This window comes from Microtus oregoni, unplaced genomic scaffold (assembly GCF_018167655.1).
Source record: "Microtus oregoni isolate MIOR12 unplaced genomic scaffold, Mior012 000102F_ref0000329, whole genome shotgun sequence".
NCBI classification, from domain to species: domain Eukaryota; kingdom Metazoa; phylum Chordata; class Mammalia; order Rodentia; family Cricetidae; genus Microtus; species Microtus oregoni.
This window is the reverse complement of record NW_024544716.1, coordinates 1257217-1277311: the sequence shown is the minus strand read 5'-3', so window position 1 is coordinate 1277311 and position 20095 is coordinate 1257217. Positions and strand designations below refer to the sequence as shown.

The following is a 20095-nucleotide window of genomic DNA, read 5'->3' as shown; positions in this document are numbered from 1 at the left end:
GGGTGTTGCCATGATGATTGTAAGGTCTCTTCTAGCCACGCTCCAAGGACTTTTTTGTAGTGATATTTTGTTTGTAATCTAACAAATAAAGCTTGTCTGAAGATCAGAATGCAGAGTTAAGCCAGTAGCTATCTATAGTAACCAGGCTTTGGTGTACACACCTTTTAATTCCAGCAGTCAGAAGACATAGGCAGCTGAATCTCTGTGAGTTCAACACGCTGGGCTACATGAGATTGAATTCAACACTTGGGATCACATGCCTTTAATCCCTGCACTAGGAAGGTGGAGACAGAGATATGGCTGGGCAAATAGAGGACTGAATATAAGGTGAAGGAGATAGGAACTCAGATGTAGTCTGAGGATTCACTGAGCCAAATGTAGTCTGAGGTTTCATAGAGACAGCAGCAGTCTGAGGATTTGTATAGACAGGATCATGCCTTTGGTCTGAGCATTGAAAGAGATAAGAACTCTCCAGTGTTTGACTGTTCTGCTTCCCTGATTTTTTTGTATTAATCCTTATATCTGACTCCAGGTTTTTATTATTATTTTTAATTTTTTTAAAAAAGTATTTTTTCTAATTATACATGCCCAATCCATTTTCCTCTCCTTTTCCTCCTCCTGCTCCCTCCACCTTTCCTTCTCCCACACACCATCACACCCCTATCCACTCCTCAGAGAGGGTATATCTTCCAATGGGGAGTCAACAAAGTCTAGCACATTGCTTTGAGGCCCTCAAGGTATCTAGGTTGAACAAGGTATCCCTTCTGAGAGAATGAATTTCTAAAAGCCAGAACAAGCAGTAGGGATAAATCCTGGTTTTACTGCCAGTAGCCCTACAGTCATCTCAGCCATATAACTGTCACCCACATTCAGCTGGTTCCCTTGCTGTCAGGCCAGAGTTGGAAGGCTCCATTAGCTCAGGTAAGCTATTTTAGTTGGTATCCCCAACATGGTCTTAGCCTCTTTGCTCATATTCTCACTCCTCCCTCTCTTTGACTGGACATTGGGAGCTCAGACCAATGCTCCACTGTGGTCATTTACATCTGCTTCCATCAGTTGCTGGATGTAGGTTCTATGATGGCATTTAAAATAGTAATCAATCTGACTACAGGGCAAGGCCAGTTTAGGCACACTCTCCTCTATTGCTTAGGGTTTTAGCTGGGGTCATCCTTGTGGATTCCTGGGAATTTCTCTAGTGCTAGGCTTCTTGCTAACCCCATAATGGCTCCCTCAATCAAGATATGTCATCCCTTGCTCTCATCTCTGTCCTCCCCACATCTCAGCTTTCTATTCCCTCTAAGTTCTCCTCTCCCTCCAATTCTACCCTCCTCCCCTTCTACTTTCCCTTTTCTATCACCCCCATGCTTCCAATTTTCGCAGGAGATCTTATCTATTTCCCCTTCCAAGGGATCTATGCATGTTTTTCATAGGGTTCTTCTTGTTACTTAACTTCTCTGGGGTCATTGATTATAGGCTCCTTATTATTTGCTTTAGAGCTAGTATTCACCTATGAGTGGGTTCTTACCATGCTCATCTTTCTGGGTCTGGCTACCTCACTCTGGATGGTTTCTTCTAGTTCCATCCATTTGCATGCAAACTTTAAGGTATCACTTTTTTTAATCACTGAGTAATATTCCATTGTGCAAATGTACCCCCATTTTCTTGTTCCATTCTTTAAGTGAGGGGCATCTACATTTGTTTCCAGGTTCTGACTGTTACAAATAATGTTGCTATAAACATAGTTGAACAAATGTCTTTCAATATGGTTTAGCATCCTTTGGGTGGTATTGTTGGGCCTTGCGGTAAGTTGATTCCCAATTTTCTGAAAAACTGCCATACTGATTTCCACAGTGGTTGTACAAATTTGCATTCCCACCAGCAGTGGAGGAGTGTTCCCCTTACTCCACATCCTTTCCAGCATAAGCTATTATTGGTGTTTTTGATTTTAGCTATTCTGATGGGTGTAAGATGGTATCTCAGAGTCATTTTGATTTGTGTTCTCCTGATGGCTAAGGATGTTGAACATTTCTTTAAGTGTCTTTCAGCCACTTGAAATTCTGTTGAGAATTCTATGTTTAGATCTGTACCCCATTTTTTATTTGGATTATTTGATATTTTGATGTCTATTTTCTTGAATTTCTTATATATTTTGGAGATCAGTCCTCTGTCTGATGTGGGGTTGGTGAAAATCTTTTCCCATTCAGTAGGCTGTCTTTTTGTCTTATTGACTGTGTCCTTTGTCTTACAGAAGCTTCTCAATTTAAGGAGGTCTAATTTAAATTATTGTTGTTCTCAGTGTCTGTGCTACTGATGTTAAATTTAGGAAGTGATCTCCTGTGCCCATGTATTGAAGGTTACTTTTAACTTTCTCTTCTATCAGATTCAGTGTGGTCAGATTTATATTGAGGTGGTTAATCAATTTGGACTTGAGTTTTGTGAATGGAGATAGATTTGGATCTATTTTCATTCTTCTATATGTTGACATCAAGTTATGCCAGCACCATAACTTGTTGAAGATGCTTTCTCTTTTCCATTGCATAATTTTAGCTTCTTTGTCAAAAAACAGGAATTCCTAGGTGTGTGGATTAATACCCAGGTCTTCATTTCAATTCCATTGGTCTACCTCTCTGTTTTCATGCCAATATCAAGCTGTTTTCATTGCCATAGCTCTATAATAGAGCTTGATGTCAGGGATAGTGATGCCCCTGGAAGTTCATTTATTATACAACATTGCTTTTGCTATCCTGTTTTTTTTTTTCATATGAAGTTGAGTATTGTTCTTTCGAGGTCTGTGAAGAATTGCGTTGGGATTTTGATGGAGATTGCATTGAATCTGTAGATTGATTTTGGTAGGACTGCCGTTTTTACTATGTTGATCCTACCTATCCAAGAGTGTGGGAGATCTTTCCATTTTCTGATATCTCTTTCAGTTTCTTTCTTCAAAGACTTTAACTTCTTGTAGAACAGGTCTTTCACTTCTTTGGTTAGTGTTACCCTGAGATAATTTATGTTATTTGTTGTTATTGTGAATGGCGATATTTCTCTGATTTCTTTCTCAGCTTTTTTTTTTATCATTTGTATCTATCAGGAGGGCTACTGATTTTTTTTTTGAGTTGATCTTGTATTATGCCACATTACTGAAAATGTTTTTCAGCTGTTGGTGTTCCCTGGTAGAATTCTTGGGATCACTTATGAATAGATATGGAGAGAGTGGACAGCCTTGTCTTATTCCTGTTTTTAGTGCAATCACTTAGAATTTCTTTCTGTTTATTTCAATGTTGGCTGTTGACTTGCTGTTTTTTGCATTTATTATGTTTAGATATGTTTCTTGTTGAACAGGTCTTTCATTTCTTTGACTAGTGTTACCCAAAGATATTTTGTGTTATTTGTGGCTGTTGTGAAGGTTGATACTTCTCTGATTGCCTCAGATTCTTTATTATTTGTATATAGCAGGGCTACTGATTCTTTGAGTTGTTCTTGTTTTCTGTCACATTTTTGAAGGTATTTATCATCTGTAGAAGTTCCCTAGTAGAGTCTTTGGTATCAGTTATGTATATTATCATATCATCTGCAAATAACAAAAATTTGACTTCTTGCTTTTCAGTTTGAATCCCCTTGATCCCCTTTTGTCTTATTGCTCTAGCCAGAACTTCAAGAACTTTGTTGGATAGATATTGAGAGAGTGGACAGCCTCATCTTGTTCCTGATTTTAGTGGGATTGCTTTGGGTTTCTCTCCATTTAATATGATGTTGGTTGTTGGATTGCTATATATTGACTTTATTATGTTTAGGTATATTCCTTGTATCCCTGATCTCTCCAAGACCTTTATCATGAAGGGCTATTAGATTTTGTTGGATCCTTTTAAAGCAGCTGATGAGATGATCATATGGTTTTTTTCTTTCAATTCATTTGTATAGTGGATTACATTTATAGATTTTCATATGCTGAACCATCCCTGCATCTCTGGGATAAGGCCAACTTGATCTTGGTGAAAGATTTTTTTTTTGATATATTCTTGGATTCAGTTTGTCAGCATTTTATTGAGTGTTTTTGCATCTATATTCATGCATGAGATTGGTCTGTAATTCTCTTTCTTGGTTGAGTCTTTGTGTGGTTTTGGTATTAGGGTAACTATAGTGATGGAGGAAGGTCATTGGTTAAAAAATAAAGAAACTGCCTTTGCCCATTTTATTGGTTAGAACATAGGTGGGTGGAGTAAATAGAACAGAATGCTGGGAGGAAGAGGAAGTGAGCTCAGACTCGACAGCTCTGCTCTCTGGAGCAGAGGCCATGCTCCCCTCTCCCAGGCAAAAGCATGAAGCTCAGACCCAGGATGGACGTAGGCTAGAATCTTTCCCGGTAAGACTGATGCTACACAGATTATTAGAGATGGGTTGATCGGGATATGAGAATTAGCCTGTAAGGGCTAGAGTTGATGGGCCAAGCAGTGTTTAAAAGAATACAGTGTCCGTGTAATTATTTCGAGGCGTAAGCTAGCAGGTGGCTGGGGTGCTGAGGACGCAGCCCCGCCGCTCCTAATACTACACTGTAGCCTCATCAAAAGTGTTTAGCAGTGTTCCTTCTGTTTCTGTTTTGTGGAACACTTTGAAGAGTATAAGTATTAGCTCTTCTCTGAAGTTCTGGTAGAATTCTGCACTGTTCCTGGGCTTCTTTTGGTTGGGAGGCTTTTGATGAAAGCTTCTATTTCTTTGTAGGTTATAGGTCTATTGTTCACCTGGTCCTGATTTAATTTTGGTATGTGGTACCTATCCAGAAAATTGTCAATTTCTTTTACATTTTCCAATTTTGTGGAGTATAGATTTTTGTAGTATTACCTAATGATTCTCTGCATTTCCTCAGTGTCTGTTGTATTGTCCTTTTCAATTCTGGTTTTGTTAATTTTGTTTTTTTCAGTGTTTATTATATTTTTTATTACTTTAAAAATATACCAATCTAATTCTAAATTTTCTTTAGAAGAAATTCCCACTTCCTCCCCTCCTCTCGCTTCCCTCCCAACCCCCCTACTCTCCTCCTCACCGCCTCCAGTCCTAAGAGAGGGCAAGGCACCCTATTCTGTGGGAAGTCCAAGGCCTTCCTCACTACATCCAGGCTGAGCAAAGTATGCATCCAAAGAGAGTAGGATCCCCAAAAGCCAATACATGCAGTAGAGACAAATCCCAGTGGCATTGTTATTGGTCCCTCGGTCTGCCCCAACTGTCAACCACATTTAGAGGGACCAGTTTGAGCCCATGCTTGTTCATTCCCAGTCTAGCTGGAGTTGGTGAGCTCCCATTAGCTCAGGCACACTGCCTCAGTTTGTGAACCCCTCATGGTCCTAACTTCCTTGCTCATATTCTCCCCCCTTCTGCTCTTCAACTGGACCTTGGGACCTCAGTCCAGTGCTCCAATGTGGGTTTCTGTCTGTCTCCATCTATCGCCAGATGAAGGTTCTATGGTGATATTCAAGATAATCATCAGTCTGACTATAGGACAAGGCCAGTTCAGGCACCATCTCCTTCACCGCCCAGTGTCCTAGCTGGGGTCATCCCTATGGACTCCTGGGAAACCCTCCAGAGCCAAACCTCTTGCCAACCCCAAAGTGGCTCCGTCAATTAAGATATCTCCTTCCCTACTCCCATATCCATCCTTCCTCCATCTCAACCATCCCATTCCACTAAGCTATCTCCAAACCTCCTTTTCTCCCCTTTTCCTCCCTCTCTCCCCTTCTCTCTCTCCTTTGTCCCCATGTTCCCAACTTTTGCTAGGCGATCTTGTCTGCTTTCAGTTTCCAGGTAGATCTCTCTCTATATGGTTTTCTTTGGGTTCCCCTTATTACTTAGCTTATCTAGGATCATGAACTATAGGCTCAATGTCCTTTCTTTATGGCTAGAATCCATGAATGAGTGAATAAATACCATATTCATCTTTTTGGGTCTGTGTTATCTCACCCAGTATAGTGTTTTCGAGTTCCATCCATTTGCATGCAAAATCAAGATATCATTGTTTTTTTTACCACTGAGTAGCACTCTAATATGTATATGTGCCACATTTTCTTTATCCATTCTTCCATTGTTGGGCATCTAGGTTGTTTCCAGGTTCTGGCTATTACAAACAATGCTGCTATGAGCATAGTTGAACAAATGCTTTTATAGTATGATTGGACATCTTTTGGGTATATTCTCAAGAGTGGTATTGCTGCATCCTGAAGTGGGTTGATTCCCAATTTTCTGAGAAACCACCACACTGATTTCCAAAGTGATTTCACGAGTTTGCATTCCCACCAGCAATGGAGGAGTGTTCCCCTTACTTTACATCCTCTCCAGCATATGCTGTCATCGGTGTTTTTTTATCTTAGTCATTCTGACAGGTGTAAGGTGGTATTTCAAAGTTGTTTTGATTTGCATTTCTCTGATAGCTAAGGAAGTTGAACATGTCCTTAAGTAACTTTTGGCCATTTGAATTTCTTCTGTTGAGAATTCTCTGTTTAGTTTAGTACCCCATTTTTTAATTTGGTTATTTAGAATTTTAATGTCTGGTTTCTTGAGTTCTTTATATATTTTGGAGACCAGTCTTTTGTCTGGTTTGGGATTTGTGAAGATCTTATCCCATTCAGTAGATTATCTTTTTTTCCCTATTGACTGTGTCCTTTGCTTTACAGAAGCTTCTCAATTTCAGGAGGTCCCATTTATTCATTTTTGCTCTAATTGTCTGTACTACTGGGGTTATATGTAGGAGATGGTCTCGTGTGTCTATGCATTGCAGACTACTTCTCTTCTATCAGGATCATTGTGATCAGATTTATATTGAGGTCTTTAATCCATTTGGACTTAGTTTTGTGCATGGTGATAGATATGGATCTATTTTCATTCTTCTACAGATTGACATCCAGTTATGCCAGTACCATTTGTTGAAGAAGCTTTCTTTCTTCCATTGTATACTTTTAGCTCCTTTGTCTAAAATCAGGTGTTCATAGGTTTGTGGGTTAATATTCGGGTCTTCAATTCGATTCCATTGGTCAACATCTCTGTTTTTATGCCAATACCAAGCTGTTTTCATTACTGTAGCTCTGTATTAGAGTTTGAAGTCAGGTACGATAATGCCTCCAGAAGTACTTTTATTGTATAGGATTGTTTTGGCTATTCTGGGTTTTTTGTTTTTCCATATAAAGTTGATTATTGTTCTCTAAAGGTCTGTGAAGAATTTCATTGGGATTTTGATGGGGATTGCATCGACTCTATTGATTGCTTTTGGTAGAATTGCCATTTTTACTATGTTGATCCTCTCAATCCAAGAGCATGGGAGATCCATTTTCTGTTATCCTTTTCAATTTCTTTCTTCAAAGACTTAAAGTTCTTGTCAAATAGATCTTTCTTTTCTTTTTTTTTTAGACTTAGAGTGTTGGCACGTGGTACATTTTTTTTAAATTTATTTATTTATTAAGGATTTCTGCCTCCTCCCTGCCACCGCCTTCCATTTCCCTCCCCCTCCCCCGATCAAGTCCCTCTCCCTCATCAGCTCGAAGAGCAATCAGGGTTCCCTGACCTGTGGGAAGTCCAAGGACCGCCCACCTCCATCCAGGTCTAGTAAGGTGAGCGTCCAAACTACCTAGGCTCCCCCAAAGCCAGTACGTGCTGTAGGACAAATAGATCTTTCATTTCCTTGGTTAGAGTTACCCCAAGATACTTTATGCTATTTGTGGCTATCGTGAAAGGTGATGCTTCTCTGATTTCCCTCTCTGCTTCTTTATCCTTTGTGTATAGGAGGGCAACTGCCACATTACTTAAGGTGTTTATCAGCTGTAGGAGTTCTTTGGTAGAGTTTTTGGGGTCACTTCTGTACACTATCATATCATCTGCAAATATCGAAAGTTTGACTTCTTCCTTCCCAATTTGAATCCCCTTGATCTCCTTATGTTGTCTTATTGCCATTGCTATAACTTCAAGCACTATATTGACGAGGTATGGAGAGAGTGAACAGCCTTGTCTTGTTACTGATTTTAGTGGAATGGCTTTGAGTTTCTCTCCATTTAATTTGATGTTAGCTGTTGGCTTGCTGTATATTGCTTTGTTACCAATTATGTGGTCAAGTTTTGAGAAGGTTCCATGCGATGCTGAGAAGAAGGTATATTCTTTTCTGTTTGGGTGGAATGTTCTATAGATATCTGTTAAGTCCTTTTGGTTCATTACATCTGTTAGTTTTTTTATTTTTCTGTTAAGCTTCTGTTTGGTTGACCTGTCCATTAGTGAGAGCGCAGTGTTGAAATCTCCTACTATTAGAGTGTGGGATTTGATGTATGCTATAGGTGAGGGAGGTAGGAAGAGGCAGTGGAGGGAGAATTCTTTTAATTTGGGATATATTTCCATAGGGATTTCATTGCTGTTCTTGGTAGAAACATCTAACTGTGAGCTGATCATAGATAGACTCTCCCTCCACTGCCTCTTCCTACCTCCCTCACCTATAGCTCCATTCCTCCAAATCCCTTAACTCTAGGGCTTGCTGTTTGATGCTCATATCTCTCCTACTCAATATGAGGGAAAACACCAGGTCCCTCAACTTCAGAATGATCCTGACAAAACCACCTATTCTTTCCCTCCCCCTGCTCCACTTGTGGTGTTTATGACAACCAAGCCTAATCATGCCTCTGTTGTTCTCTGACTACTAAAGTGCCCTAACTCCACCTGTGAGGCAGACTCCATTTTAGAAACCACTTGCCTGACCTGCTGTGAATACAGAGCTGCCCCTATTCAGCATCCTTGCCTTGTCCTCCCCATCTCTGTGCTTCCATTCCTCACTCAGTGTAATCAGATCTGAGGCAGAATGGGTAGAGGTGTGGGGACCTAAGAAAATCGACTTGGCCTCATAGACTCCATTTTGAAAAAGGGCCTCCATCTTTAGATATCTGGTAACCAGGGGTTGAATTCAGTTCCAGAAAAAAAAAACAACAAAATGTGCAGTGGCAGAGAAACTTAAACACTGACCCCTAGACACAGCCAATTAGAAGATAGGACAATGAACTTTACAAGGTCCGGATGGTCAGATATCCTGTTGGCATTTGTGTCTTTGGGCAATAGCCTGACCAATGATTTTAAAAATCACCTGGCCCCATATCCTCGACCCAATCCTGAAATGCCAAGACATGGAACTCCCTGCTTGTGGTTGTTCCCCTTAAAAACTTACCCTTCTCTGAGTTTGGGGTCGTATTTTTTCCATCTGCTGTGTTGGAGTGTTGGGTTGCAGACCAGGCTTGAGCTTGTCAATAAAGACCCTTGTGTGTTTGCACTGGAAACCAAGTCCTTGCTGGTCTCATTGAGGGTCTTGTGACATGGGCATAACACAAGAAGATGGCCAAGTTTGAGATCTAAAGTTCTTATCAGTAAAGCTGTGTCTTCCTGCATAAAAGAGGTGGAGACAATGTCTCTTATCTACAGCTAAAGAATCCTGAGGAAGAGATACATCCCTAAAATAATCCAAGCAGCAACATTTATTTTGTTAAATTTATTTATTTTACATCCCAATCACAATTTCTCCCCCCCTCTACTCTTCCTATCTCCCCCCACCTCTCCTCTGCCCCCACCCATCTACTCTGTTTCTGTTCTGGAATGGGTATCAACAAAGCATGGTGTATCAAGTTGCTGTAGACTAGCTCCTCACATTGCCTTTTGTAATAAAGAGAAACTTCCAAGGCAAAAAGAAAAAAAAAAACCCAAAGATTCCTGAACATCCCTTACTGTAGCTTTGTCAAATTTTACACTTCATCCTGTTTTAGGAGTCATCCCTACACACCACTCCACTGCCTTCTGTAACTGCTTTCTAAATGTTTCCACCAATGCAGTTTTAAAAATTAAATTGTTTTTAAAAACTATCTTTTTTCATTTTACATACCAATCTCAGTTCCTACTCCCTTCCCTCCTCCCAGCCCCATCAGAGAGGGTAAGGTTTCCCATGGGAGGTCAACAAAGTCTAGCTTTGAGGTAGAACCAAGGCCTCCCCACTATATTTAGGCTGAGTAAGTGTCCTTCCAAAGTGAATGGGTTCCAAAAGCTGCATTTTTTCAGAGCCATGATTTGTAACTTTCTTTGTTCTGTTACTGCTCTGAAACTGCTTCCATGTGGGGACATGGAACCTAGGTTAACTGGACTCTGTGTTTCCTGGGAAACAAAATCAAATTTTGCTCCAGAATGGTCTTTCATCCCTTTTGAGGTAAGAGCTGTAATTTTTGCATTAACAGAACACTGAAGGCAGGTCATTAACGATCAGGAATGAGGACTAGTGGTCATGGTGCAGGAGCAGGACCTCTCAAAATGCTGGCCTGAACAAGACATTGCCTATTATTGAGTGGGGATAGAGTAATGGGGGAGCCTACAGTATCTCCATTCCATCTTGACTCAAGGTCAGAGACTTCAAGTTTGTTCTTGCTCCTCAAGGCCAAATAACAGGATGTCTGACCAAAGATGTGGTTATTAGATGTTTTGCGAATTAAGGAGGTGATTATGCTTGTTTGTTCTTTGAACCATGGTAAGAACCTCTTTCACTTTGGGTATAAAAGGGCTTTGAGAAATGAACTTGGGGCTGCTGCAGTATTCACTGAAGCTCTCCTGATTCTATCTTCTGTCTTTTATCTCTTTCTTAATCCTCAGGCCCCTTTCTGGTGCTGTTCAACAGGTCGGCAGGTTCACACAGCGTGAGAGCACCATGGGGTAGACAAAGGCATGGGGCCATCTTGTTATAGCAGCAAGGCCTTGTGCTACCCTTCAGGATGTGCTCAACCCTGATTGGTCCAATGGTGACTAGTAGCTGTGCTCTGAGAGTCTGCCCCAGGCCAGTCCACTCGTAGGAACATGAAGTGACACATTGGGGGATGCTGGCCACTGAGCTCAACCACACTAGTGACAGCCTGGACAGCCATCCTTGGAGAGGTGGATGGTGGGACAGATAACTTCCCCTCTCCTACCTTTCTGATTAGGGTTCAAGAAGTCCTGGGTGTGGAACTCTGTCAGAATTGGCCCCAATACCAACCTGAACACATGGCATAAGTGAAAAAGTAGGAGGAGCCTTGGGACGGGGAATCTGAGGGCACAGCCTCTCTTCTAAACAGAGTTTGTCCAGGTTTGTTCCCCAGGGGCCTGGGAAGAAAACTCACCAGAGGTGCTTTTGTTGTGGGCTAGGCTGATGATCCCCGTGGCCTCTCATGGGTCATTTTAAATTAGAGTCAAAATTTGAGTGCTTACTAAGTGAAGTCATCTGCTAACAACGCACTCAGGCAGTGGCCACTGGGAGAAACCATGAGGCAGGACTGATGCCCCCTGCCTTCCTTTTTTTTATTTCTATTTATTGATTGATTGATTATTTATTTATTTATTTATTTATTATGTATACAATATTCTGTCTGTGTGTATGCCTGCAGGCCAGGAGAGGGCACCAGACCTCATTACAGATGGTTGCGAACCACCATGTGGTTGCTGGGAATTGAACTCAGGACCTTTGGAAGAGCAGGCAATGCTCTTAACCTCTGAGCCATCTCTCCAGCCCCACCCCCTGCCTTCCTTAAATGTGTGTTCAGAGGCCTTCCTTGGAGATGCATGAAAAATATCAGTGTACCTGGATCCGGTATTAACAGCAAACTGAAGAAAGGATTCTACCCGAGTCCAGCTCATTCAGACAATTGGAGCTCCTTGCAGAAGTGTGGGTGTGGAGTGACTTACAAGAAGGGGTGACTCATGGCAGTTGCATCGCGATGCCTGTCCCAGCACTGGCTTCAGCTGAAAAAAGTTGCATTTCTGGAGCTCTCTGACAACCTGGATATCATGCCCTGCTGGCCATTGTGGTTCATAGACATCCCAGCTCGGTACGACTATTTATGGCTCCTCCCTCTGAGAGCCTCCTTCCTAAAAGCCTGAAATGATCTGAGATCCTCAAGTGCAAAGGCCACTGAAGCGTCATATTGGCTTAGACTCATGAATAAGGAAATGTCGGCCTTTTTGATCATTGAGGCAGAAGCTACTATGGTGCCCTCATTTCTTTACTCTTGCTGTAATAAGACACCATGAGAAGGCAAGAAACTTGTAAAGGAGAGAGTTTAATTTAGTTTTACAGTTTATGGAATTAGTGTCCTTGATGGTAGGAACAGCTAAGAGCATGCTTTGACCTACAAGTAGGAGGCAGAGAGGCAATCACTGGGAAATGCATGGGCTTTTGAGACTGCCAAACTCACCCCTAGTGACACACCTGCTCAAACAAGGCCACACCTCCTAATCCTTCTCAAAGAGTTCCATGGACTGAGGACCAAGTAATGACACAGGAGACTATGGGAACTGTTCTCCTTCAATCACTTCAGAGATCCTTAGCATTATCACAAGAACAGAAAAAGTTATTGAGGGCAAAAGAGGTGACAGTCACTGTGGGTTAAGGTGAGCAGTGTGGGAACTGTTTCTTGTTCACCGGGAACAGTTGTGAACATGTATATAAGTCTGTGCTCTGGGTTTGAGTTTTGTCCCTATACTCTAGGAAGCTGTTCTTTTTGCAACCTAAGGAACTCATATGTACCTATGTTGGTTTCATTTCCAGTTGTTGGATTGAGATTTTCCCAGGACCTGTCAGGAGAGGAGCAAGGCAGCTGCTCTGCCTCACTTCTAGGCCAGCCCCTTCAGAAAAAGAGCCTCAGGAGAAAGTAGGTGTTGCTTCTTACTAAGGTTGTGTGGGCTTGACCCTGTAAAATTAGGCTCTTCTGGCCTCGCAAGGGACCCAGCAGGCACACAAATCTTATCTTAGAAAGCACAGAGAAGTATCTGTGCTATGTTTTTTTTTCTTTTGTTGTTGGAAATGCCTGTTTTCCAAAGGTCACAGCATTTGCATGCAACCTGCTTACTCCATATCATGACGGCATCTGTTTTTAATTAAGAACTGAATGTGCTGGGGAGGAATTCTGATTTCTGCTGGCAGAAGAGGTCAAGAAACAATCTGAACAGATCATAACAGCGATCAAATGCTGCCAGAAAACAAAGTTGGAACCACCCACTTGGATGCAGACAGCAATGTCAAGGTCATTGCCATTGGTCTCAATTCTAAGGGTAGAGTTGGGCATGAACTAAGCTCTTTAATGCTCCCAAACCCTTTCTCAGAAAAGGATATGATGAAAATAATGGGTAGAATTTGGGCAGGATGCTTTCTGAGTTTTGAACACTTGACACCGCCCCTGCTTAGGGAACAGCATTCACAGAGTGCAATGCATCCTAATAGGGACATACAAAATTCCAGGTCATGCCTCTGGGCAGCTAAAAACCCTCATGCACCAACTTTTGGCAGTTGTACCACAGAGGTCACCCACTACAAGATACTCAGAAACTCCTATGGTTCACTAAATATGAGCAAAGTCCACAGACTATTCCAAGTGAGATCTGCCCAGGCCACAGCAACTTAGCACTGTGCTCTCCGCTCTTGGGCATGACATGAATATGATCTGTGCCTCAGTGCAGAAGAGAGATTCTGAGAAAAAGAAACATGGGGATATTTCTCACCCTGAAAGGGTGTCCAGTACCTTGGGCTTGTCTGAAATACCTCTGCAAAGATCATATACCTTCCGGTGCCACACAAATTCTACCCCTTCTGCTTTCCTACAGAAACCAAGAGCCAGTATCCTGCCCTTGGCCTTTAGGGCATCTGCTCTCAGGTAAGCACCTGTTTGAGGACATGTCACAGGGGAGAGAAGTGTCTCCATGCTTTTTGTCTTCTTCTATTGTCCCAAGAAGTAGAGCCATCCACCTCCACCGGTAGTGCCCAGTTCCCCCCATGTTCAGCTGTGCCTTTCCTTTGCATGAGATTCAGCAAACTCTCAGAAGCAATGCCCTTGCCACCTGGGGCAGCACCCTGATTTTGCAAACTGCTTCCACACTGAAAGGAGCCCAGAAGAGGCAGGGAGGGGGATGAAGGCATGCCTTCCATGATTCTTTTGCTGCCTGCAGCTCAAAATAAATGCACACTGGTATCTTCCCAGATTGATGGCAAGGCCTTCTCCCTGTTTGATGGTGTTTGCATACTGGTATCTTCCCAGATTGATGGCAAGGTCCTTCCCCCTGTCTGATGGTGTGTGGACACTGGTATCTTCCCAGATTGATGGCAAGACCCTTCCCCCTGATGGTGATTGGTGACAGGCCTTCTGTAGATTTTGTCATAGGGACAGGCTTTCAGCATGCACTTAAGTGCAGCTAGAAAGAAGTCCCCATCATAGGAGGACCCAGAGAGCAACAGCCCCTGCAGAGCTGGAAGAGGCCTCACTGGGACCCCACTCTCTATTATCTGATGAGTACTCACTGCAAATGCATTTTCCTCTAGTCCCTGAGCAATAGCTGAGGAACTGAAGCCCAGGACACATCAAGGAAGGGAAAGGGGTCGGGCACAAAGCCCATCGATCCTCAGAAGAAGCCTGACAGAGGGAAGAATGCAGTGTCTGACTCTTCAAAGCCAGCTCGCCATGTCCTCACAAGGAATCCTGTGGCCAAAGACGTCAGACTCCAAAAAGAGAAAATTACAGATATTGAAGTGACCTGTTCCCAAGCTTAAGTTGTAGGATTGTCATCCACTTGTCATAGCTGATGGAAACAACGGCTGAACACCTTGATTTCCTTACAGAATCTGAGCATCCTGTTAGATGCACTCCACAACACCAAGGTCATAGATAGTTGTCTGGAGACAAAGTGTAGAGCCGGGCGTACACTATCAGGGTCCTAGGGAAATGCAAATGGAGACAGCCGGATACAAGGAACATATCTAAACATATTAAAGGCGATACACAGCAAGCCAACAGCCAACATCAAATTAAATGGAGAGAAACTCAAAGTGATTTCACTAAAGTCAGGAACAAGACAAGGCTGTCGACACTCTCCATATGTATTCAATATAGTTCCTGAAGTTCTGGCTAGAGCAGTAAGACAACAAAAGGAGATCAAGGGGATTCCAATTGGAAAGGAAGAAGTCAAACTTGCACTGTTTGCAGATGATATGATAGTATACATAAGTGACCCCAAAAACTCTACCAGGGAATTTCTACAGCTGATAAATACCTTCAGTAATGTGGCAGGATAAAAAATCAACTCAATAACATCAGTAGCCCTCCTATATACAAATGATAAAGAAGCTGAGAGGGAATTCAGAGAAATATCACCTTTCACAGTAGCCACAAATAACATATCTCTGAGTAACACTATCCAAAGAAATGAAAGACCTATTTGACAAGAACTTTAAGTCTTTGAAGAAAGAAACAGAAGAAAATACTAGAAAAATGGAAAGATCTCTCATGCTCCTGGATAAATAGGATCAACATAGTAAAAATGGCAGTCCTACCAAAAGCAATCTATAGATTCAATGCAATACCCATAAAAATCCCAACACAATTCTTCACAGACCTTGAAAGAACAATAATCAACTTTACATGGGAAAACAAACAAACGAACAAAAAACCCAGGGTAGCCAAAATAAAGGAACTTCCGTAGGCATCACCATCCCTGACATCAAACTCTATTATAGAGCTACAGTAATAAAAACAGCCTGGTATTGTCATTAAAAACAGACAGGTTGACCAATGGAATAGAATCAAAGAACTGGCTATCAATCACACACCTATGAACACCTCTTATTTTTGACAAAGAAGCTAAAATTATACAATGGAAAAACAGAAAGCATCTTCAACAAATGGTGCTAGCATAACTGGATGTCAACATGTAGAAGAATGTAAACAGATCCGTATCTACCCCCATGCACAAAACTCAAGTCCAAATGCATTAAAGACCTCAGTTCTGGCACCTTTAATTGAACCCTGAACGGAAGCCTTACAGGCTAGAACTTTAAGGCTCCCACTTACTGGCTCCTGAACAGATTTCTAGTTCCCTTTCACTTATTGTGGAGACCTTTTTTTTAAATGCTGAGGGGGTTCCTGGAGAGATGGCTCAGAGGTTAAGAGCACTGGCTGCTCTTCCAGAGGTCCTGATTTCAATTCCTAGCAACCACATGGTGGCTCACAACCATCTATAATAAGATCTTGTACTCTCTTCTGGTCGCAGGCATACATGCAGGCAGAACACTGTATAATAAATAAATCTTAAAAAATATCCTGAGAGGGGTCTCTAGAAGCTGAACTTTTAGGGACCCCGTTACCTGTCACCTTGAACTAGGTACTCAGGATTCAAAAGAAGTAGGCATAAAAACACCCCCGGAGAAAGAGGTGTCACTCATTTGGAACTGTTCCCAGAGATGAAGCTTCCTGGAGGTACTGATCAGGAAATCTCGCTGAAGGAACAGACCTTTTTTGAGGGATGATCAGGAGACCCTAAAGCATCAGCCTCACAAATAAGATCTCACCAAGTGTCCTTCAGACCCCGAGGACACTGACCCCCTTGTTGAACTGGTGAGTAGGATTGAATAAACCCCCTCAGAGAGTACCCTAGAGAGGTCTCTTCTGGAAGCATCCCAGGGACACTTCCAGTATCGGCAACTTTTCAGAGAGTCCTCACCAGTAGAAAGCTACTGGTTTGAAGGACATAAATGCCCTGTTAAGGATGAGTGATTTCCCTCCTTAACCCTCCTAAAATGTTCACTTTATGTAATTTTCTCTCTTACTAGAGGTCAAAAAAACTACAATGCAATGGGCAATTGTTCAGATTAGCAGTTCCATAGATGATACTGATACATCAGGCATAGAAAACTTTACCTTGAGGATATAACTGAAAGTCAAATGCAGACAAAAGAGGCTGCTGCTCTTTTACTTGGGGTCTAACAGAGAGGCAGTGAAACACTACAAACCTAATTGGTGTTCCTTGTTACTTCTAATGAACCATTTAACAAGACCCCCTGAGAACGCAGCAAGGACCAATGATGTTTCTGCCACAATCTCCAAAAGGCTTTCTTTACTATGACTCCTGGAAGCTAAAGGGTTAAATTTTGCTCTAAAACTCCCTAGACCCTGCTCCAGGGAGCTCAGCTGCCCCCACTGCTCCTCACTTGGGTGCAAAACAGGTTTCCCTGACAGACAGACAGACAACTCTGCACCTACAGGCTACAAACTCCTCACGCTGATTCCCCAAACTTTGTAGAGGATTTCTCTAGGCTGTTTCTCCTATCACTGCAAATCTGTCTCTCCTTCTCTTTATCTCTATATGGATGAAGTTATCCAAGCAGACACATGGGGCAGCCACAGCTCTGGATGGAGGGTATAGCTATAAGTGGGGCTCTTCTTCTGGGGATAACACAGAAGCTTGGAGGCACTTCTGACTATCTTCTGCCCTGATAATGTCAGGACATCAGGCAGGTGCTGTTGTGAGGGCTGGGTGTGAATGAGGCTAAAGGTGGGCTCGCTGGTTCTTTGTTTTGGGGGAAGACCAGAGATATAGGATGTACTGGAGATGGAAAAGGCATATGGCCAAGGTGCGCGGGCTTGGCTGAGGTGGTAGAGCCAACCTCTAGTTCCTTGTGTATCTGCTTTTTGATGATAAGGTATGTCCCTACCATTTAATCATATTTTCTTTTTTTTTATTAAAAATTTCCACCTCCTCCACTCCTCCCATGTTCCTCCCCATTCCCCCACTCCGGCTCCCTCTCCAGTCCAAAGAGCAATCAGGATTCCCTGCCCTATGGGAAGTTCAAGGTCCTCCCCGCTCCATCCAGGTCTAGGAAGGTGAGCATCCAAACAGACTAGGCTCCCACAAAGCCAGTGCATGCAGTAGAATCAAAACCCAGTGCCATTGTCCTTGGCTTCTTAGTCAGCCCTCATTGTCAGCCATGTTAAGAGAGTCCGGTTTGATCACATGCTCCATCAGTCCTAGTCCAACTGGCCTTAGTGAGCGCCCATTAGATCAGCCCCATCATCTCAGTGGGTGGGAACACCCCTCACAGTCCTGACTTCCTTGCTCATGTTCTCTCTCCTTCTGCTCCTCATTTGGACCTTGGGTCTCTGTCTCTATCTCCATCCATCGCCAGATGAAGGTTCTATGGTGATATGCAAGATATTCATCAGTGTGGCAATAGGATAGGGCCAGTTCAGGTGCCCTCTCTTCAGCTGCCCAAGGAACAAGCTGGGGACATCTCTTTGGATACCTGGGAACCCCTCTAGAGTCAGGTCTCTAGCCAACCCTAAGATGGCTCCCTTAATTAAGATATATACTTCCCTGCTCCCATATCCACCCTTCCTCCATCCCAACCATCCCATTCCCCCATGCTCTCCCCATCCTCCCCTCCTCACTTCTCTCTCCCCATCTCTCCTAACACCCACCCTACCCCCACGCCGAATCTCCCAACTTTTGTCTGGCAATAATGTCTACTTCCAATATCCAGGAGGATAACTACATGTTTTTCTTTGGGTTCACCTTATTTAGCTTCTCTAGGATCACGAATAGTAGGCTCAATATCCTTTATTTTTGACTAGAATCCACTTATGAGTGAGTACATACCATATTCATCTTTTTGGGTCTGGCTTACCTCACTCAGGATAGTGTTTTCTATTTCCATCCATTTGCATGCAAAATTCAAGATGTCATTGTTTTTTACTGCTGAGTAGTACTCTAATGCGTATATATTCCACACTTTCTTTATCCATTCTTTCATTGAAGGACATCTAGGTTGTTTCCAGGTTCTGGCTATTACAAATAATGCTGCTATGAACATAGTTGAACAAATGCTTTTGTAGTATGATAGGGCATCTTTTGGGTCTATTCCCAAGAGTGGTATTGCTGGATCCTGGAGTAGGTTGATCCTGAATTTCTTGAGAAACCGCCACACTGATTTCCAAAGTGGTTGCACAAGTTTGCATTCCCACCAGCCATGGATGAGGGTACCCCTTCCTCCACAACCTCTCCAGCAAAGGCTATCATTGGTGTTTTTGATTTTAGCCATTCTGACAGGTGTAAGATGATATCTCAAAGTTGTTTTGATTTGCATTTCTCTGATCGCTTAGGAGGTTAAACATGACCTTAAATGTCTTGTGGCCATTTAAACTTCTTCTGTTGAGAATTCTCTGTTCATTTCAGTGCCCCATTTTTTAATTGGATCAATTAGCATTTTAAAATCTAGTTTCTTGAGTTCTTTATATATTTCCTCTTTTATAGGGATTCCAAGCTGGTATTTGCATTAAACCCAAGACCAGAGAGGATTTCCAGAATGCTAGAATCTGGGTTGGTGTCACTTGAGATGTTTTCTTCATATTTCATGTCCCATGGATGTTGCTGAAGGTCTTCAATGGAGGGCCTCCTGTCTGAGGCAACTGTGAGCATTTGGTGAATTAGGTTTTCAAGTTGCCCCAAGATGTGAGCTGGGATATCATAGGTCCCATTGGTGATGATATTCCTCTTGGACTCTTTCAGAGTGCTTCCTCTGAAGGGGTTTTGCCCAGTGGTGATAAAATAGAACAACTTCCCAGACTTTGCACACCTGCCTTCTTCCCATCATAGCCTTCTCTCAGTACCAGTTCTGGGGCTGTAACTCTTAGTCCCACAGCGCCCTTGTAGCACAGTGCCAGCTCTACACCTGGTGGCAAGACCAAAGTCTCCCAGCTTCATATTGCCATCTGCATCTAGTAGGATATTTTGGGGCTTCAGGTCTCGATGGATGACGTCATGGTCATGGCAGTACTTGATGGCTGACCGGATATTTTCTGCGACCTTTCGTCCTTTAGCCTGCCCATCCTTCATTAAAACTTTTACCTAATTTCTTCCCAGGGCAAATTATGTTATAAAATGAGAATGTATTTATTTTACTAGAACTCTGAGAAGGCAAATGATATTAGGATGCTCTAGTATTTTGAGTGTCACTGTGTGAAGGTGCTTTTCTCTGTTGTCTTCAACTTTTATGGCCACCGTGCATGCTGCCTGTGAGGCAATGATAGGCCAGTTTCACAGGGCCCAATGCACCTTGACCAATGGTTAATAGGACCTTTGTACTGTTTTTTCAGGCTAAATTTTTTGGGATGGAGGTCATTGAGCTATGATGTGGGAAGGTCATTTGTCAATCTGTTGTTTCATTGGTTAATCAATAAAGAAAACTGCTTGGTCTGATAGGTCAGAAAATTAGGTAGGTGGAGTAGACAGAACAGAATGCTGGGAAGAAGGGAAGTGA

The 20095-nt window shown here is 42.5% G+C and overlaps 1 protein-coding gene across 1 annotated transcript in view; it reads right to left on the bottom strand.

Moving 5' to 3' along the window:
- The window catches only part of LOC121443209 (uncharacterized protein C2orf78 homolog), a 37605-nt gene extending 17934 nt beyond the window's left edge, over positions 1-19671 (bottom strand). The window contains exon 1 of the mRNA XM_041644883.1: positions 19446-19671. Coding sequence (XP_041500817.1) covers positions 19446-19671 — 226 coding nt within the window. The remainder of the gene's footprint in view (positions 1-19445) is intronic.
- Between the last annotated feature and the right edge of the window lie 424 nt (positions 19672-20095).